We start from the raw sequence: 23,061 nt of genomic DNA, 5'->3' as shown, positions 1-23,061 counted from the left end.
GTGTAGTTATCGTCTTATATTCATCCGTAATATCCATCCATTTTGAAGGTTTAGTTTTATTCATCAATATTTATTTTACCGCCTTCAATGTAATCCCCACCAGATATAAAGACTTATGCTAAGATTTTTCCAATCCTCGAAACATTTTCCATAAGCACTTTTTAGGATGGCCTTCAGCTCATTCGACGAATTTTGTTTTATTTCTTCAATCGACTGAAGACGGGTTTCACGGAGAGGCAATTTCAGTATGAGGAACAAGAAAAAATCACATGGAGCCAAATTTGTAAATACGGTCGTTGATCGGTGGTATTCACTGCGTTTTTGGCTTTACGAGTCGAGCAAAGACGAATTTCATTCCCAAAATATTCACCACAATCATGAGAACAGACTTGCGAGAGATGTCGAGATCTCTGAACAGTGAGCAGCATTCCGGTACAACTAATTCTGTCTGAAATGCACTAGAATACACAGTTTGCCTCAACTTTAAAGCTAACATCGTTCTTTAAAATAGATTTTTCCAAGGAATAACTTTCTCTTATGAAACCAAGACCAAGATTTTGCTTACTCATTTGTAATTTATATTTACTTTTGCCCGCAATTGCTGCAGCACACACTCTCCATTCGAGTGATATACGATGAACATAAATATGAGTTATTGCATTCAAGTTTATTAGTTCTGGAAAGCCAACGGCCGTGGCAACAATTGCACTGCGATAAATAAAAAGCATTTCAAGTTAAATTAACAAAAGGCAAAGCTGCAATTAATTCTCTGCGAAGTATCCGAGTGCTGAGTGCGACCACGAATAATTCTTAAAGAACGTGAGTTTTACGCGTATGTTAATGAGATGATTAAATACAAATTATGGAATTGGAACAGTAGGTAAGTCGGATTTACGATTTCACATATGTAAGGTGCATTTTTCTTTTTAATTTGTGTATTCATAGTTTTTATGCGACCACATATATCACACTTATTTGTCATGCACCTTTTTTGGTAAAATGCCTTTATAAAATTCGTGGCATTTAAAGTTGCCTGTATTTATATATATTGTACATATGTATAAATATATAAATATATACATATGTATATGTGTGTATACAGTACGTCAGTAAAGTCAAAAACCCGCACAGATGACAACAAAACTCGCTGAGTTAGTAACAACGCTGGGGAAGGAGTAACATAAAAATCCCGCAACAACAATAGGACTAGACTAGTACAGAATTATGACAGCAGCGCCTGTGGCAACATAATTTTCAAAGTGAAAAATAACTCTTGCCAGAGTTTATGAAAAAGGTATGCACCACATAATGAGAACAGGTGGCACTCAATGGGTTGCTGCTGCTGCTGAAAAATAGTCAAAACAAAAGCTGCATGAAAGATTTGATATTTAATCTGGGTAATTAAAGTGCCTTTTATTCTCTAAGGGAAATTTAAGTACGAATAAGAAAATTTTGGTTTTGCTTTGACTTTATCATAAAAAAAGCATAAAAATTTTCAAAATATTTATTACACTTCAAGTAAATAGAAAACAAACAAATTAATAAGGCATTAGAATTTGTTATTGGCAGAGTATTATTGGATATCAATTGTAGACCGGAAGAAATTTTAAAATTTTCGGGTTTTGGAGAGCCCAATTGTAAATTTTTATACTCTTGCAACGTGTTTCATCCATTGTCTTGGCCTTTTTGAAACGGATTTCCACTTAAAGAAGATCACCGGCAAGATTAAAGACGTTGGAAGCATTTATTTCTATAATTGTAAATTTATAATACAGAAACAAATTACATTTTATGGTACTTATATAATCCAGAAAATTTGAATAGACGCCTTCCATCTTGAAATATCTGGTATATTGAACAACAATATTAAGAGTATTATTATAACTTGCATTTGTTGTCTAAAGAAAATAAGTCGCGAATACATCGTTGACAGCTTTTTGGCCACTTTTCTTCATCGTGTGTTGAGTGTACGCTAGTTGGCAATAATAATAACTATCAACACCTGCTGCCGCATATCACAAACATCCTCAAAAGAGTTAAGAATTCTGAAAGTTATACTAAAGCAAGTGCCATTTCTACAGTTTGGAACCCTGAACAACAGTATGAAAGTAACTTGAAATTTTGCCAATGTGCCAATGACAACACATGGAAATAAAGTATATTGGATTTACAGCGAAATCGTTAAAAAACTGTCATTGTATCTTTATTTATATGTTTGCAATAAAAATTTCATATTTTACTTTTGTCATTGCGAAATTCTCCCATTCAAATAAGCGTTAAGCAACAGCTGACGAGCTACCATTTTTGCTAAATGGTTTATAATAATATTAATAACAATTTTTATACATCTTACGTGCAGACTTCAAATATTATATGACTCTTAGCTAGGCATGCACCGTATAATTGCATTTGGAAGGTTAGTCACGCATTTTTTTATTTAAGCGATGCCTGAATATACGCAAGTCGCCGAAGACTCAAGTTTAACTTAAAACAAGAAAAAACGTCGGTGCATTTATTATAGCAATTACATATGCATTATGACAAAAAAGTACCCGGAAATTGCAAGTAAAAGGCAAAGTACTTAATTATTCATCAATATTTATTTTGTCGCCTTCAAAGTAATCCCCACCAGATGTAATACACTTAAGCCCAGTCATCGAAATACTTTTCCTAAGCACTTTTTGGGATGGCATTCAACTCCTTCGGCAAATTTTATCTCTTCAATCGGCTGAAAACGGATTCCACGGAGCGGCAATTTCAGTTACGGGAACAGGAAAAAACATATGGAGCCAAATCTGGTGAATATGGTGGTTGATCGATGATATTCATTTCGTTTTTGGACCAAAAAAAACTGTTTATGGTACTCTTTTTCAAAAAAATTCTGATTTTTCGGGACGAGTCGAGCAAACCCCAAAAAAAACCAAAATCATTCGAACGGACTGACGAGAGATGTCAAGCTCTTTTGACATCTCTCTAACACTTGCCTGACGATTTTCAAGCACCATATTTGAATATTTTCATGAGTTGAAGATGTCGAAGGTCGTCCAGAACGAGGCATGTCTTCAACAATCTCTCGACCGTCTTTGAAGGCTTTGATTGGAATTCAAATGTTCTCACGGCTGTGTAAACTGACGATAAGCAATACTAAAAGTCAAGATCGGAAAAGACCAATCCGAGCGGTTTGATTCCAAACGAGGTTTCAAACAAGGCCTATTGTGTGACTTCTTCAATCTACTCCTGTAAAAAGTAATTCGAGCTGCAGAACTGGATAAGTAAACTAAGCAAGTGCGTCTGATAGTGAACGAAAGTAAAACGAAATATTTTCTGTCATCAAACGGTCGTCGCTTTCGCGACTTAGCTCCCTCCTCATTGTTGACACTCGTAGTCGTAATAATATAATAATTCCATCTATCAACCAACAATAATGTCAACCTCGAAATCCAACGCAGAATAACACTTGCCAACAGGTACTACTTTGGACTGAGTAGGCGGTTGAGAAGTAAAGTTCTCTCTCGACGAAAAAATACCAAACTTTAGAAGTCACTCACCATTCCCGTCCTGCTTTATGGTGCAGAGACATTACTGATGACAACATCTGTTGAGTAGGCATTACGAGTTTTCGAGAAAAAGATTCTGCGGAAGATTTATGGTCCTTTGCGCATTGGCAACAGCGAATACCGCATTCGATGGAAGGATGAGCTGTACGAGATAGACAACAACATTGACACAGTTCAGTTCAATTAAGAAACAGTGGCTGCGCTGGCCAAGTCGTGTCGTCCAGCTCTGAAAGTATTCGACGCAGAGAAGGACCTGACTACACTTGGTATCTTGAATAGGCGCTAAGTTGGCTATAACCGCGTAAGCGCTGTCTACGCCAATAAAGAAGAAGAATAATACACATATGACGATTTCTATTACCGTTAAAAAATTTCGTCGACTTAGTCTTAATACCATATTGTTTCCAACTCAAAAGTATGAAGCATATTTAATACTTTATAGAAAAAATCTGCAGCTTGCACAAAAATTTTATTTTAATTTTGTAAAGTTTTATGAAATGGCCTTAAGATAATATTATAATTAAAGCACATACATTGTTTTATAAGCCTTAACTTCAAGAAGATTAAGAAAAAAGCACAAAGACTAATTATTAAGATTATGGAGAAAAAGAATAAACGAATACAGCAAGATAATCAAAAATGCACTGCATTGTTTTCGGTTAATTGGTAATCAGATAAAGTTTAATTAGTTGCAGAAATATTTTTTTTTTGTTTTGATATGGAGTAGTGAAACCTGTCATTGAGACCGCAGGAGCCTTAAATGGCTCTGAGAAACAAAGTTAATTACACCACTATAAAATTCAAAACGGGTTTCTTCGTTTTTCAAGTTGCTTCAATTACATGTAATGAATCACAAATGAGTGTGTACATATTTGCATACAAATATACATATGTAGTGCACACTCGGACATATTTGTAGACCAGCGCTGACTGTGTATTTCATCAATCTCGCTTAAGGATTATTAGTAGAGCTGCATTTTATAGCACTTTGACAGTTTTGAAATAGGAAGTGCTTAATGAAACTAATTATTATGGGTAGTCGATTTGAGAAGGTAAATTGTGGATTCCATCCCAAAGAACTCGGCGGCCAGTAATGAATCAAGCCAATTTTTAATAACCACTTCTTATGTGAACCGCATTCTTTTGGGGGCGTTGTTTATCGAACCGAATAAATGGTAGTTTGAAAGGGTAAGGTAAGTGTAATGGTAATCTGTTAGGTGGAGGAGACTTCCCAGCCCCTGTTTCCCAAATATGGTAATAATGGAAAATTATTGCCTCGTGTCTAGTCCCAAATTCCACGCGTTTTTCAGCAATCGCTCGCCGCAATTTGATGAGATGTTTTAGAATCTCATAATACAACATTTGGAGATCTCACCAAATACAGAACATAACCTTAACATCATAGTTATTCAGCTTTTCGGTTGAATGAACTTGTTCTCCAGGTTTCACATATGATTTTTTGTGTTCCAGGATATCATAATGGCTAAAGATTTTTGGACCAAGCAGCAGATCCACACTTTATATCATATGAATTTTAGGTAATCATTTCGTATTGCCGAAAATGATACTGGGTTTTCCACTATTGCTGCCCTGGTGGGCCCTTTTGAGCATGTCAATAAGTTTGAAATGTTCATTAAATATGTAAGGCGTTTAAAAATATTATATGTGCGAATATTGACCTTCATTTTGGCCATTGATTACTTTTTTCGCTTAACTTGAGCATTTCAGGCCGCACAACAATTACACAGCTTCCACACGTGCATGCGAAAACAATGCATTCAATACGAAAACGACTATACGAGTGTGTCCTACAGATGCATACTAATAAAAATTTTGCAAGACAAAAACTCGTTTGCCCTTCAAGCACAGAGTAGCACCACTACCCATCTCGCAATAAAAGCTGTTGTAGGCATAAATCGAAACAGCTTTTTGTGATGTAAAGCAGACTTATGAAATGGTTTGTTCACACGCCAACGAAAAAACATCATCGGTCAGTTCGACAAGTCGCCGCGGCGTGGACTTTATACATAAATATCAACGCATCATATACATATAAATTGCACATATGGATACTACTCGCTTAAGCATAAATACATATGCATGAATGTCTGAATGGAGCATAAGTGGTGCATACAAATATGCCGGCAGTGGAAGTGTGTTTTATTGACTGCCATTGATGCGAGCTGCATAAGAAATACATATTTATTTATCTGTAATCATACATGTGTATATATCATCCCAGCGACCACGATCAAAGGTTGCGGCAGATACGGTGCTCCTTTTATTTAATGCAGCAAAGAGGTGCGTCATTGGGCAGCAAGGTCATTGATTCAATTACCCCTTTGAATTTTAATCTTTTTTTGTTTTAAGTAAACTTTATATAATGTACATGTTTATTTTGACATTTTTTATTGCCAAATAATTGGAGAAATAAATAGTAAATACGAGTACATAAGGGAACCTACCGCACTGAAAGTATAAAGTGTTATAATATTAAGTCACTTAATATTCCTGAATTAAGATACGAGGGTGGTAACGGAAATACTTGACTTGGCAAAAAATAACACTCAAGAAAGATTAAAACCTGTAAAGATAAGATAAGTTAGGACGCCGATAAACTTTGTCACGAAATTTGTAATACGTTATGGGAAACGACAGAGACTATACGAAGTATATACTATTGAACTTCCCTACCTCGAATCACCGTAGTGCACAAAAAAAACTTCGAGTTAGAGAGACATCGAGTTACGAAAGGAAATTTGTATGAAATTTGTCTTTTATTACCAATTCAAGAGTTCGGGTTAAGGAAGATTTCGAGTTATAGAAGTTCGAGTTACGGAAGTTCAACTGTAAATGATCAGCGGAACAAAGTGAAAGTTGAGCCACGTAAGTCTGACAAAAATTTTGCACATATCATTTTCTTCCCATATAGCTGTCATACAAACTGACAGATCCAAATCCAGTTCTTATTTATTTTTTATTTGACAAGATGTCTTAATGAAATTTGGCATAGATTATTGCACAAAGCAACGCTACAATTTCTCAAAACATTATTTAGATCGAACCAAACTGACCGATCAAAATTGATATAAAGGTCTTTTTATACAATTTTACGCTATAAGAATAGAACGAAGGTTATTACAGCTTTGGTGAAGACGAAGTTAACGTTTTTTACAATTTTTGCTATTGTATTAACCGGTTATTTAAACAAAAATGTTTACATTATAGTCGATCGAACGTATGAAAATCAGTATATTGTACATATGGGGTTTGTAAATATCTCTATTAATCCCTTTTATTCTTGGTACCATATCATAATAAAAAAACCTTCCATTTTTGATTCTAACCCAATTTTACTCGCTTTTTGATTAAATATATTCCGCCTATTGTCCATTTAGGTATTCTAAATTACATGCTACGGTAGTAGGTGCGTATTTTTCTCATTTTCAAACTGTAGGAGGAAGTCGAAATGCGACATGCCTCAAACTTCCTTCGAAATGATCAAGTATTTTGTGAGTTATGAAATATTAAACAATGAATCGTCTATTAAAAGCCTATTGTATATATCACTCTTTAGGACTAATTATGTATGCCTCTGATAAAAGGAAATCCAATTTTGCCACTTTCTTTCATGCAATACTTCTCAACTTGGAGGAACGTATATAAAGGCATATGTATTATATATGTATAAAAATTCGTCTCACCATCGAGATCATTTGATATATATATTGTCTCAAGAGTCCATCAACTGAGACAAATTTTAGTCTTCTTGAATAGGTGCAATTGAACAAAAAAATCTTTCGTTCAAGACCTTACAAATTACATCTCGAAAACATGGGTAAAATTTCATTAAGATAGATTGAGTAGTTCGCAAGAAATCTTGACAACCGATTTTGAAAACATAGTTTTGAGAAAGTTTTAAGTAACTATACAAATATGTTACAAGCAGCTGGAAATTTTAAACAAAACACAAAATATTTTATTATTCCTCAATATTTATTTTATCGCCTCCAAAGTAGTCTCCGCCAGATGTAATACACTTATGCTAACGATTTTTCCAGTCCTCGAAACACTTTTCATAAGCACTCTTTAGGGTGGCCTTCAGCTCCTGCAGCTAGTTTTGTTTTATCTCTTCGATCGCCTGAAAACGAGATCCATTCCGTTGATTGTTGACTTGTTTGCATGTCAAACTCTTAAACCACTGTCTCATCGGTAGTTTTAACGCTCTTCATGAATATAGGATCGGAATTCGCACGATCAAGCATGTCTAAAGGGACCTGTTTGCGGTACTCTTTTTGAAAAAAAAATCAGCATTATCGGGACGAGTCGAGCAAGAACGCGTTTTATACCCAAAATATCCACCAAAATCTCGAGAGATGTCGAGCTCTCTTGCCAACCCTCTAACACTTGGCTACTTGCCTGACGATTTTCAAGCACCATATCCTTCACTTTTTTAATATTTTCATCAGTTGAAGAGGTGGAAGGTCGTCCAGAACGAGGTGTACCACTCGTAGGATTGGTTTTCCGACATTTGCAATGATTCCGCACATGAAATTTGGTTAGAAATACAAAATTTTAGACAAATTCTTAGTTCGATATTTTAATCCATTGTAAAAATCGTAACACGCCACTGAGGTGTATTGACTTAAGCAGCTGCTGTAAACAAACTGGTTGACAGGTCGCGCTCATATTTGTCGTAGTAATTAAGGGCAGTCCTACCAATTTAACAAAATACATTTTTTTTATAAATATCATTTCACTGGAGAATTTAATAACAATTTCCGAGTGCTTTTATGTCATAATATATAGCTGACCTCGAGCGTGCAACTATTCATGGCCGTAAATTAAGAAAAACTGTTTTGAAGCCGCGGAACTCATGTAATCCCTAAAAAATGTATCAAAACGAGTGTATATTTAAACAGGAAGCTATTCATGGATTTAAATTTAGTGTTAGATTCTTCTGTATATTTTTTTAACGTTTGTTTAGTACAAAGTCTATTAAACTATCAAAAAACGTTCCGTCTTTACCTACCAAAAACACTTTATGTGCATATTAATGTGGCAAATGTTTTGATTACTAATACGTACGTTCCCTTGATAGGAGTAAAATCACAACAACCGAAAAACTGAAAGAGTTATAAAATTTGTAGTAAAATTTGGCTATATTTTATATCGTTTTTCATAAATTAGCTGGAAAAAACGAGTTACGGTAAATTCCCACATTATTTGAGTATAAAAAGTGTTTGCATAAATTATGCTGTCGAAGTTCGAGAAAATTCGAAACGAGAAAGATTTCGGTTTTTTTATACACAAACAAAGACTACATTATATACATATGTATAAAGAGTTCATAGACTTCTGTATATGCTAATTCATTTACGAGATGAATATGTACATATATACATACAGTTACATGTCTTTACCGGCCCATATAGACAAATCTTTGTTATATACATATGTATATACACCTCATTGTGTGTATTCTTTTTAGCGGTCATCGATGACATTGCTCAAAGTCCAGCGGCACAACAATGTATAACACACTAATGCAGTTGTCAATCTCGACCACTCTAGTTCATGGTCAGTTTTGGCTATTTTATGGCTATTGTCAGACAAAGTGGCGACACGAATTGCCGACGAAAAAGGCATTTACTCATAAGATGAAAGACCAGCACATTCTCATATATACATATGTACGTAAATGCAAGCTTAAACGCATAACATAATATTTACATATAAGTATACGCAGACGTGCTTACTAAGTTAGGGTGTAACCATTTCGTATGCGCGTTTGTTGCTTCTTTTGTTACCTGTAATTGTCGACTACAAAGCACAGGTTCGGCAATTAGACACTAACTGCCCCTGATCGTTAAGAGATGACGTGTTCGTATGCATTACAACAATTACTCAGTTTGCGGCAGCACGATCTACGCATCCATCATAAGCCCCTATTTTGCTAATAGATTTGTCTGTACAAAAGCAACGATTAGTTTCGTTTATGCATACCCACGCGTTTCGGCGATCAGATAAAACACAACACTTCACATTACATGTAATCAATTACCGAATACCCAGAAATAGCGACAGATGATAGGCAAGGATAAAGCTTTGCAATCTTCAGTTCGCAATTGTTGTATAAGTTACGAACTTTGATGTATATACCTCTACATACAAGTATATAAATTCTTAAGTACCTTAACGACATGTACACTTTACTAGCCAATTGATCAAATTTGACCCGGAAAGCATAAAAAAAAAAACAAAAATGTCACAGGAAGCAAAATGTGGCGAATATCGTTTCGCCAAAATCAAGCTAGAATGCGCCGGCGTGTAATCGTGGTGAAAAGTACATGAATTTTCTGCCTACAATTCCCGTCGTTTATGGCGAATTGCTTCACGCAGACGCCTTAAAACGACCAAGTAGTACATATACCTTACTGACTATTTGACTCTGACTCTCGGAACGAATTCATGGTGAACCACACCACAAGAAAACAATGAATATCACTGCGATTCTTGACCGATTTTTTCGATCTCGACTCCTTTTTGGAGCACCATTCGCTCGTTTCATCATTCGTTTCTTTGAAAGTTTCGACTTCATATACATGAGTCCACGTTTTGTCACTAGTAATGAATCGTTTGATGTAGCTTATCTCTAAGATTCAAGTCTTTTGGTTCGAGTCTAACATTGACATGCTTCACATCCAAAATTGTTGGGCGATCGATGTTTAGATTCTTTGCTATCTCTGAAATATTTTTCAACTTCTTCCACGTTATAGTCGACTCGCACGAGACAAGCTTTCGATGATTTCACGACCTTCACTAAATAATTTGTTCTACTGAAATGCTTATGTTCGTGACGACGATTCCGTTGCCGTGATTCTATTAAAAACACAAAATTTCAAGCAAACTATTTGATAAAGTTTTCCATGGTAAAAACTTTACACGTCGTTAAGGGGTTGGATGGGTTTACGGTCCGAGTAATAGTTTCGGAGATACAGCCTTCAGAACTTGTGCGCTCGAGGCAAGCTAGGCTAAATGCGTCATCTTGAAACTATGTTTTTGAAGTTGGCTGGCAAGATTTCTCAAGAACTACTCATGTGATCTTCTTGAAATTTTTCACAAGTCTTTGAGATACAATTCTTAAAGACTTTGAAGAAGGAATTTTTTCGCGATTACAACTATTTGAAATTTTTAAAATTGTTTTGTAAAAATGTGTGCCAAAAATCCAATTTTCAGGTTTTTTCCTTCGTCCAAGTTCTGAGCTAAGGTTTCAACTAAAACACGTATTTTTCCACTTTAGATGACAAGGCGGGCGCATCTTTTTTCCGAGGGGTCAAGGACCGAGTTTAAAATATTTTTTTTTTTAATTTCAGAATTTCTTTGTTAACTGTACATGTTTGTAGGAATAAGAAATTCTAATAAAATATCTCATTTTTTATATGAGAAAAAAATTGTTGAAAAAAGGCTGTTTTTTACCCGAGGAAACTCATGTTACCCTTAACAAAAGATTATACCAAATTTAGAAAAAAACTGTACAGGTTTGTCGCGCGCAATATAAATGGACCAATTCGGATCAAATATGTACATATATATAAAATATACAAGTGAGACTGTAATTTTTTCATAAAGAATTATCAACAAAAATCACACTACAATCATCAAATAGATATGGAAATCCACTTGGTGCTGATTTTAAGTCAAAAAATTTATTAAAAATTCAATACTCTAATTATTCCATTACTTATGATGTCTACAACATCACCGTCCATGATTCCAATTTACAATATTTTGTTAAAAACAACGTGTACCTCGGTCGGTCGTAATTAACCGTTGTTAAGTAGGTGCGTCTCGAATTCGTAATAAATTGCCAATTCAAATGGTAGCAAGTGACAATAACCAGTGTCAAGCACGTGTCTACACTGATTATTCAATTGAACTTGGGCAAAATATATCCGCCTCAATATAATACATTACTATTCAAGTTAAAAAATTAAGTGTAAACAACTGCGAAACCTTTTTACAGTTACATGCATGCATTTTAATTAAACTTATGTTTACGAAAAACATTCCAAAGGAAATTCGTAAAAACTCTATAGTTGTAATATGTAAATAAACAAAATATTTATGAAGAAAATGATGTCGAAATAATAATAACACCACTGTCAGAGGCTTGTAATGAATTGATTATTGTTACTTAATTCTAAATTCTAAGCTCCTCAGCTTGTAAGTTCAATAAACCAAGTCACGAAACTATGTATTAGGGCAGACTGACTTTTTATGATTCTTTGCGTAGCAACAACTTTCGTTCATTTAATACCTCATATGTTCACATTCTCATAATTTAGAGTAGATTCACAGCTTTGGCATAGATAAATTCAACGTTTCAAAATTAAGGTGCAGAATTGATCACAAACCGTTAACCAAATAAAAACCACGATTTTGACATCCGAGGGTGGTTCATCAACGACTATGGACGATTCACATACAATTATCCGAGCTTTGCATGACAACTCATATGTTAACAACGAAGCGCAAAAGGATAATGACCGCTGTCTTTCCGTGCTTCTTTCTAACAAAAATGTTAACCTTTGATTGAAAAAGCGAAAAAAAGAGATTCTTCCAACATTTTGCTTTGCATTGCCTCTATGTGAACGATCTCATAAAAAATCATACATCGAACTTATCTGTCAAACTAAATTTCTGATGCAAAGCGAATCACAAGTTGTATATGAATCATTAACCTCATCACCTGACGGCGCTACTATCGTATAGTATATGGCTGTAAGCGACTACTGTAGAAATTTCAGCCGAATTGGGCTGAAAGGTGGTTTTGACCACCTTTGGAAGAGGTCGTTTGGCAGTTTTAAAAAAATTGGAAAAAAACAATATCAGTCGGTGAGTCAATTCTAAAAATCTCTGGATGTGTATGGTGGCTCCGCTCCTTCAGTGACACATATCATAACGAGTTTCAAGGAGGTAGAGTGGTTAAAGTCAAAAAGCTCTGAGCTCACCTTAATAACGAAAGGTGGTTAACTCATTTCACCAATTTTTTATTTACAAGAGTCACAATTCTACACAAATTTATTGATAAACTTGCAAATTTGTTAAATCTAAGTTGATGAATGATGTTTCTATACAAATTTACTTATAAAGTTGCTAATTTTTTAACCCTAAGTTGATGAATGATGTTTGTTAACCTTTCCCTTCAGAGAAAAATCCTATATTACTCGTAGCAACTTTACGAACAAATGGAAATCAAGTTAGAAAAGTTTAAGAACTTAGAGTACTGAACTCACTACATCAAGTTCAGTACACTGGATTTATGTCCGAATTTTTTTTTCGTTTAGAAAATCAAAAAAGTACTAATATATTCAATTTCAAAATACGGATAAAAATACTTTTATATATAAAGTATTTATACTGTGATCAAATTGAAAGGTGAATTTTGTCCATTTCTTTACCTTCAAAGTAATCCCCACCCGCTGCAATACACTTATGCGAACGAGTTTTCCAGTCATCATAGCACTTGGAAAAATCCTCTGTCGTGATGGCCATCAGAGCCTTCTTCGATTCAGCTTTTATATTCTCAATTGAGTCAAAACGGTGTCCTCTGAGTCGTCATGTGAATTTATTGAATAGCCAGAAGTTACACAATGGTAAATCATTCAAATGGGGTGGTTGCGGCACGATATTTGTAAAAAATGTGGCGGAATGATCACGAATAACGAATGCAGTATGAGATGGGGCATTATTGCACTTCTTTGTTCAATAAATTCAAAGCATAATAAAAATCGAAGAATTCACTTTTAGAGCCTCACAAAACGACGCGTATCTCAAATACTAATGAATATTTTGACGTGAAATTTAGCATAGATGTCACTAACAGTACCACCAACTTACAGAAAAAACATTTACGGATTCGAAAAACACGCGAAGTATAAATTAAAAGCCTTTCAATTTAATCACACGTGTATATTTCAATGCCATTTGTGCATTAGTTTATATAAATATAATATAATACTTCTGTTCTGTAATGTGTGTATTTGCAAATTTTAGTTTCTCCTCTCAACTCTTTCCCTGTTTTGAATAAGTTTTTTTTAGTTCGTATATTAAGCGCCACCCTAATATAAGTACCTGTTCACCTTAAAAATTTGCCTCGTCATTTTCTATAATTCTCTCCTTGAAATTGAAGAATTTTTCCGCTTAACCGCTTAAATTTATTATCACGTCTTTAGCACAGCCATAAACACACACCTCTTGAGAATCAATATTTGTTTAAAAGATTTTGTGTTGGAGGTGATGGTAATGCCGTTGCTTTAAGGTAAGCATAGCACATTATTATGAATGAAAATGTTTGTTTAATAAAAAACTGGTTTTAAAAAATATTAAAATGTTATGCTCACATTCATTTAGCACACAAAATAATTTTTACGTTTTATGCATAAAATGTTTCAACTGCTTATTTAAATTTTCTGCACAATAACGGTGTAGAAGATAAAAATATTGCACTACATATTGAAATGAATATATTTTGAGTATAATGAATATGTCGAACTTTGTGTCTGAAACAGTAATTAATTCAATATGAAGAGGACTTCACTCGAAAGTCATCGAATTTTGCTGGAAATTTATAGTTGACTAGGCTTGTAAGATGAAAAACATTCTGGGCGACCAAAAAAGTGTGAAGATGAGGAACTGAAAGCAATATTCGATGAAGTAGAAGAGCTCGCAAAATATTTGGCCATTTTAAAACCTTTAAAACCAGACGAATATATTCATAAGCAAGAAAATTGTGTGTCATCTGAATTGAAGACTAGAAACGTTGAAAAACGATTTTGATTTTCAGAAATGCTGCTTGAACGCAAGAAAAATAAGTTCTTTTTGCATCGAATTGAGACTCTTCTTCCTTACTGGCGTAGACAACGCTTACGCGGTTATAGCCGAGTCTACAGCAGTGCGCCAGTCGTTCTTCGCTATCTGGTGCCAATTGGAGATTCCAACTGTAGCCAGGTCCTTCTTCATTTGGTCTCTCCAACGAAATGAAGGTCTTCCTCTTCCATTGCTGCCCCGGGCGGGTACTGCGTCGAATACTTTCAGTAGAGTGTTTTTATCCATACGGAAGACATGACCTAGCCATAGTAGCTGCTGTCTCCGTATTTGCTGAACTACGTCAATGTAGAAGTATAACTCGTACAGCTCATCGTTCCATCAAATGCGATATTCGCCGTTGCCAATGTGCAAATGGTCATAAATCTTCCGCAAAAGCTTTGTGTGGCACTGTTGACAATCATGATTTGGAAGTCGTAGATAATTTTGTCTATTTCGGAACTAGTATTAACATTAACAACATAATCAGCGTCGAAATAGATAACTGAGCAGTAAAGCCTTCTCTCGACGTCGTTCACTTCCAAACCCTTGTAAAGCCTCAACCAAATCAACGAAAAGCTGAATGTCCATCAAGGTTATGTCTCTGTATTTGGTGGGATCAGAAGGGAGTGCTGTATTATGAATATCTATAATTGGAGAAAATTATTTATGGAGAGGGTTATCGACAACCACTCATCAAATTAAAGCCAGCGGTTGGGATTGCTGTAAGCCGCGTTCCCGCGACTGTCGGATCTGGAGAAGCACTGTCAACTCAGCGGAATTTTGCCGCTACAACAACAAAAATAACAACAACATTGCTTAAAACCGGCCGGTATTTACGACCTGGCATGAGACAATAATTTTCGATCAATGACAATGCCCGGCTTCATGTTGCAAGGCCGGTTAAAAACTATGTGGAAAACAGCGGCTAGGAAGTTTTGTTTTATCTGCCTTACACCCCAGGCTTTGCATCCTCAGTCTACAATTTGTTCCGGTAGTTACAAAAGGATCTCAATCGATTGATGTGCACTTTATTTCATGGTATCAAAAATTTACTCGATTCATTCTTAGCCGCCGAGCCGGCACAATTGCTTTGGAATGGAATCCACAAATTACCAAAAATATGGGAAAATGTTATAGGAATGGGCAATACTTTGAATAATACTATTATACATGTTTTTTTATTAAACGTTCAAATTTTTTAGAAAAAAGACAGGAATATAAATATAGAATATTCACCAATATTTTTAATTTAATATACATATGTATGTATGAATATATAAGTTTGTATAATTTGTTTAACATTACAATACCGATTTATACATATACATATATAAATCACCATAAATAAAATTCTTTGGAAACGGGTCTTTCCAATTATAACTTTCTATCTCTTTTCTCTATCCATCTATGATTTCATGATTAACATAACTGAATATGTATATAAGCATACAACTCTTTTATCCCCAATTTCGTTGCTCTAACCAATTAACGACCGAAGATCTTCATTTCTTACATTTATCAAAATTTGTATATATATGTACATATGTATGTATATTACACTGTCTGTATATAAGTACATCTAAAAAATTCTTAGACCCTTCATTCTCTTTAAGCAATATGCATAAAAATTTGCAATATCATTTGATTTTACCTGTTGCAGGGATTGCAGATTGTTGTTGTGAGCATTTGCAAAAATCGAGAATATATTTAAATCACTTCCAGACTCTTCTGGGTCGTAGCGACATTTCGCTTTCACATTCATTAATTTGGTCACCTCACCAAATAGCTGTACCAGCTCGACTTGTACCCAATAAATGCCACGATTAAAATATAGCGGTATCGTTTCCATTCTAACCGTGCCGTTCTCCACATAGTAAAAGCCGCGCGTAAACGGGCACGAATTGATGAAGGTACTCTGCAGTATCGTTTCGTTTTTATACTCCTCCTTCGTGAAATTATGCATCATTTCCATGATTTTGCAAAAGTCCAAGTTTTTGTGTTTAAATATGTTCACCGATTTCTCACCCAAATTTGTGCCGATTTTGCGTATAAATGCGTTGAAGAGTATTTTCCCCGGGAATGACTGTAGCGCTGTGATATTATAATAGACGCCGATATTATTTTCCACACGATATGAAACCTGCAGAGCGTTCGGCACAAACGATTGCGAATAGAACTCTTCAAATTGTAAAAAAGTCTAAAAAATTGCATATAAGAGTTAACTCTAGTTATATATGTATATATATTTAGTTGTTGCGTAACTATGACTTACAGAAGTGACACCAAAACTTTTGCCAGTCCATGAGTTGGCTGTGAAAAGCGTCATCAAAGTAAATTCCCACAAATATTGCATTTTACTGAACAATAATGTCACATCTTTTGCTATTCATAAAAGTACACATATTCATCGTTTTAGTATTTTTTAACTCATTATACCTCGATTTTATGTTGTAATCTGTCTGATCTAGCAATTATAGATATACGTACAGTAAACATTCGCTTTTGTGAACAAACATAAAAATATCTCAAACTATTTTAGATATTAAAGAGTTGTGTAATAAAACAAAACACAATTTTCAAAACGAACTTAAAGGAAATTTTTAAATCGAAAGTGGAATACAATGATATTTTCCGAGTTTCCACCCAATTTACCGACTTTCGGATCTAATGTATTGTGCGCCCAAACACCTGTATTTGGAAATTTGTGAGTCGGGAATGATCCGATAAGTACTTAGTCTACATTAACATTTTGAAAACAGGGTGGTTTATTTGGCTCAATACTCTTAACCCAGCAATACTCCAACTTCTTTAATGCGTGTAGAAAATAAGTTTTCTTTAGGTCAGATCCGCTCGCCGAGTAACTTTTCATGTTTCGAAACAAAAAGAAATCGCATGGGTAGAATATGATGGAGGGGTCAGCAATTCGTAGCCTAATTCGACCAAGTTGGCCACGTTACCAAAAACCGTTGCCAAATTGAAACTCGTTAAACAATTTTTTGACGATCGCCATCGAAAGAAAAAAGTCACCGAACATAATATCTAAAAGCGAAACTTGGAGCACTGACCTACGGGTACATTGAAAGATAAAAGTCACCAAACTTTGTATCTAAAAACGAAACTTGGACCACTAACCTATATTGAAAGAGAAAAATCGCCGAATATAATATCTAAAAACGAAAATTTATATTGATATTCCATTTTTCTACAATCCGGGGTGCCAATACAAAACTACGATTTGGATTCGATGAAATAGTGTTTCCTGGTTTGAAATATTTTTTATACCTCAACATGTCTCCATTAGGTATCATTTTATTAAACATATTTTGCATAAGAAATGAAATAGGTATTTTCATGAAACAATATAGTTTTGATAAATAATAAAAATTGATCCCTTCCATCTGGCATATACTATATGCACATAGTATATATTTGCATATGTAAAAGATGCCTGTTTCTATGATTTACTATATACATATGTATGTTTATACAGTACGCTCGTATTCAAAACTGAGAGTAAAATTTAAGTATCACACTTTCGCTTTTTTTAATTATTTCACATTCGTGTTAAATGAGCATCACGATGAGTATTTAAATGGCGAGATGTTTAACCGCTGATAGTAATTAACTAATGTCTAATTACACGCTAGTCAAAATAAATTTATGACTAAATTATTATGTTTATAAAAACTAATAATTTGGCTACTTATTGTCCAGTAGTAACTGTGGAGTATTTGGAAAAAAAAAAACAAAAACAACATTCATAAATATGAATTTTGTAATTATTTTTACTGTTATAGGCTTATTTTGGGAAAAATATATTTTCAATAATCTATCACACGAAATGTAATCCCAGTTGGCAAAAATCCTTCCATTTGGTGTGCGCTACCCAAATGATTTGAAATCTGTAGTAATATTATTATAGTACAAAGAGGTAATGATTATGAGTTAAAATGTTCTAAGAATCAATTTTATAATATTTCACATTAAAAAATATAATTGTTACCGGTAGTAACCGATTTGGAGCAGATTAAATTGCGTATTTTTTTTAAATAAATTTCAAAAATTTCCATTTTTTTAATTCATAACCACAAACAGCTTGTAAACTTCAACCTCATCTTCATGGAGCGAAAAGGTTAATGACCTAAAATGAATAAAATACATATATGTACGCGTATAACTTATCCTATACAAAGGAAATTATTTATAAAGATACCCAACTTAACTCAAAAACGCCTAACTACAGTATATAAAATATAGCTTTTTAATAAAAAAATAAATTGTTAAAAGTTGTAACTTTTTCAGACATACTAAATCCTATGCATTAATTAAAATATATGTATATATTTTTTTCCAAGAATTTCAAAAGAATTCGGAATCCAATGACGATCAATCATGAGTAATGTAAAACCTGTAAATGTCATCACTTTGTATCCGATGGCAGCGTGGAAAGTAAACACACATCGATTTCACTAGAAATTTAATAGGATTACATATGTATATACACATAACTGTGTATAACAGTACCAGGCAAATGTTATCAAAAATCATTAAGAAATTATTTAACCTACTACTCTATACATCCATCGACATCGATTATTTTTCATGCAAATTGATAGGAGCAAACAATAGGGCGCAAATAAAATCTGCATCGCCAAGTGGTGACTCAAGTTGCCTTGTACGCCCATTAGCTAATCTTGAGGCAAGAATCGCATGATTGCACTGCGACAACAAAATCAATCATTCAAAAAAACCAAATAGGCATTGATGCTCAAATAAATGTACACCAACAGTACATATATACAGATGTGTTTATACATACATATGACTACATACATAAGTCAGCAAACTGTTGTTTACTAAAGTAATTCATGGCACTCTTAATCAAACTCATAAAGCTAACACCTTGAAATCCATGAACAATTTTAATTAAATGAGACAAAGCAAGGCATGCAAACTGAGCAGTTCATTCAAATATAGAGTTGTAGATTTAATATTAATTTCATAAACATTTAATATATGAACTCATAAACAAACATATTAGCAGTACTTATTAGCTTTTCATTAATTAAACTTAATATTTCTGTTTGATCAATATTTTTTTTATGTATATTCAGCAAAAATCAAGTATATATTGGGTAGTCGAAAAAGTCTTTTCGTATTTTGTCAATAGATGTCGTTGCAGGTATATATCTCCGGTGCTACCAATCACATTGTGTCATACCATATAGTCACGCAATATATGTATATTTATAAAATATATAAATATATATACATAGTTAAGAACTCATATTGGTAAATAAATATGAGCTCTTAACCTAAACAAATTTACCAAATCCATTAAAATCTAACGAAAATATAAATATTTTTAAATTTTTTAGAGCGTTTGTTCTGTCAACAAAAATGCATATAAAATATTATCCGACAATAATGAAACAAGTAGGGAAGCGTAAGTTCAGGTGCAACCGAACATTTTATACTCTTGCAACTTGCAAGAATCAAAGCCAGGGAAATACTTTAAGGTGTAAAGCGTCAACCAGAGGATCGAAATCCAAATAATTGGATTCCATTACACGATTTCGACACATGAAGATTGCGAAACATACGCGATTCAATAATTCCGTTATCTATGGCCATTTTGCATGTGCTTTGGGCTGCGACTGTATATTGATAGCAAAAAGAACGCCGACCGATATGAGCGCGACCTCTTCGTGGCATCGTAACAAATTTCGATCTGTAATTGATCACTTTGTATGAAACACACATAAATATTTCACTAAATAATTTTCAATCATTTATCTTTTGAATAGCCGAAATAAGGAAAGCAAACGACCGAAATTGAACGATTCAAATAATTTACAAAAAAATCAATTGCAAAACAAAACAAAAAAAATTTGTATGGAAAAGTCACTTTTTGGAAATTTTGGCCGTAAGTCGCTTAAAATATAACATTTTCTGATTTTTTTTACAAACCAGCCTCATTGGATTCCCTTCAAAGAGGTTCATTCCATTTTTTATTTCATGTAACGGTTTAGTCAGCTACAGCGAACCGACAAAAGCCCAATTTATTTTTATATGTAAGACATACTATATATAGACTGACAGACACATAAGGTTTTTTAGAAAAACGAAAATCATTATATGTGACCTGGTCTACGGAAAGGGGGCTTAGGTGTCTAAAAAAAGGAGAACAATTAATGAGATAACGAGAAACTGACAATTATTTTTAACAGCTTTTCCCAGAAAACTAGTTTTCGCACGTTAGCTCCCTTTTCGTAGACCAGGTCACATATGTATTATATGCGAGTTTGGGTAATATCGACCCGATTTTATCTATTTATCCCAATACCGCATACTATTAACATGCCACATACTAAAAAACTAACCATATACAGTGAATTCACCCGAACATCCGGGTTAGTTATATAAGGGCTAGGTCAAGTTTTTGCACAAAAACACACTGTTATGAGTAAAACACGCTCTCATATTTTTATTGAGATAAATCATATATTGGTTGATATAACCATGGGTGACTTTATAACCCAGAAGTTCGAAAATCTTTTTATTAGGTATATGGGGCTCAGGGAAGTATTGGCCCAATTCAAACCATTTTTGATACACAGAGTTGCTATTGTCAGAAAGGGATTCTCTCAAAATTTCAATTAATATATGTATGTATATCAGACTGGAAAGTGAAAGGATCAAGTGGAATTTAAAATTGTGGTATATGGGAAGTAGGCGTGGTTGTTGTCCGATTTCATCCATTTTCGTACTTGGACATAAGAATGTAAGATGAAAGCCACTTACTAAATTTTGTCGAAATCGGTTGGTCGGGTCCTGAAATATGAGATTTTACCAAAAAATGGGCGGTGCCACGTCCGTCGTCCGATGTTCACACCGGATAACTCTCCATTAAACTCTCTCATAGCATCTCGGTGATAAAATTTAATATCTCTGGCGTATTTAGTTATTAATTTATCGCGCTTTTAGTAGTTTTTAACACTACTGTTATATGAGGCTGAGCGGGGCTATCCTTCGATTTCATTCATTTTCACTGTCGGCAGAAGTTCTTATTAGATTCGCACCCAGCAAATTTGGTTGTTGCAGCTTAGGAGATATGTACATTGTTAGAGGGCGGGGCCACGCCCACTTTTTCAAAAAATTTACCACAGGAGCCATTTGCAACTGCGATTCTCTGTGCCAATTTACAGCTTTATATCTTAATTTAGTGCTTTTTATCTTATTTTAGTGCTTAAATATGGTCCTTTACATGTTTTCGGTTAATAGCCATTTGTGGGCGTGCCAGTGGTCGGATTGCTGTCATCTACAAACTTGTAATTTTTTTGTACTAAGGAACCGCCATACCAAGTTTCATCGAGATATCTCAATTTTTACTCAAGTTACAGCTCGCACTGATGAACGGACGGACAGACAGTCAATATGATTTCACCTTTTTTTGCCATCCTGGTCATTTATATATATTATATATAATCCTATATCTATCTCGATTAGCTCTGGGTGATACATACAACCGTAAGGTGAACAAAACTATTATACTCTGTAGCAACAGGTTGCAAAAGTATAAAAAAAGTAAAAGTTATGGAAAAAGGTCCCCTTTTCTGAGTAAAAAGTGAGAAATTTATTTGCTCTCTACAGCAGTCAGGAGGTTCAAAAATAATATATAATCATGATCCCGTTCGGTTCCAATTGGAAATCTGTGATTTTGTCCAACTTAAGAGATTTCTTACTCGTTTCTTAACTAATCATTAATACAGATTTCATGTTCCTTCTTTCACTTTTCCTAGTAATAAAAGAGACAGCGCATTGCACTTTTTTAAGTGTTTCGAATAAAATTGTGCAATAAGTCATTTTTGTGTCAAAATTTTAATTATGGTTCAGGAAATGACAATACTTTATGCACAAATTTTCAAGCTGATTGAATCGCATTTTCGATAAATACATATACATACATATGTATGTATGTTATATATGAGGTATAGTTCATTTTGTCAGTCTTTGCATATTGGAGTTTTATTTTCAGCTTTTTCCTAGTAATGTTTATACCTTTTTTGGCGAAAATAGAGATTTATTTATTTTGATTTGGGTTTGCCATAACTTGCGGATATTACTTTGTAATCGAGCTAATCGACTTTAAAAATAGTTCAGTGAAATTGTTTCGCAAACACGAACAAAGGGCGCGGTATGTCAACTTATGAGCTTAGCCATACATCAGTACTCACTTCCATGTATACATAATTTTATTTGCGTATATGTATGTATATAATGATGTGTGTTGCTGACCGACTGACCAAAATTCATTGAGCCTCTTCAACGATCACTGCAATATTATACGACACACATACAAAGGACTACTTAAAAACTTGTACTTGCTACCAAATATCGCGTACATTACTGTATTTAACTGTAATTACATACATATGTATGTATTTATGTATGTGTAAGTGCAATATCTCAAGCACCTGCATTTATATGCGTAAAAGCAACTACTGATCTGGTCAATACATATTTATGTTTATATATCCGTGTGTACATATGTATATGTATGTAATATCCATTATAATGGGTCTGGTTTTGCATTTCTTGTTGACGCTTCTTCTTCTTCTGTCTACAATAC

General features: G+C 34.1%; 1 protein-coding gene across 1 annotated transcript; it reads right to left on the bottom strand.

Moving 5' to 3' along the window:
* Window positions 1-16,008: 16,008 nt before the first annotated feature.
* Window positions 16,009-16,782, bottom strand: LOC120777049. Its single transcript, XM_040108160.1, has 3 exons — window positions 16,702-16,782; window positions 16,081-16,626; window positions 16,009-16,035 (listed from the first exon to the last, which is right to left on the bottom strand). Exons 1-3 carry the CDS (start codon window positions 16,780-16,782, stop codon window positions 16,009-16,011), a joined length of 654 nt encoding a protein of 217 aa, XP_039964094.1.
* Between the last annotated feature and the right edge of the window lie 6,279 nt (window positions 16,783-23,061).

This window comes from Bactrocera tryoni, chromosome 5 (genome assembly GCF_016617805.1).
Source record: "Bactrocera tryoni isolate S06 chromosome 5, CSIRO_BtryS06_freeze2, whole genome shotgun sequence".
Classification (NCBI taxonomy): Eukaryota; Metazoa; Arthropoda; class Insecta; order Diptera; family Tephritidae; genus Bactrocera; species Bactrocera tryoni.
The sequence above is the reverse complement of the archived record's forward strand: the minus strand, read 5'-3'. Positions and strand labels throughout refer to the sequence as shown.

Bases quoted from the DNA above. Each gene is read 5' to 3' on its own strand.
- LOC120777049 (XM_040108160.1), bottom strand. From the start codon at position 16,782: ATGCAATATTTGTGGGAATTTACTTTGATGACGCTTTTCACAGCCAAC. The intron at 16,627-16,701 runs GTAAGTCATAGT...GCAATTTTTTAG, and splicing joins AAAGTTTTGGTGTCACTTCT to ACTTTTTTACAATTTGAAGA. The intron at 16,036-16,080 runs GTAAAATCAAAT...TATTGCTTAAAG, and splicing joins ATCTGCAATCCCTGCAACAG to AGAATGAAGGGTCTAAGAAT.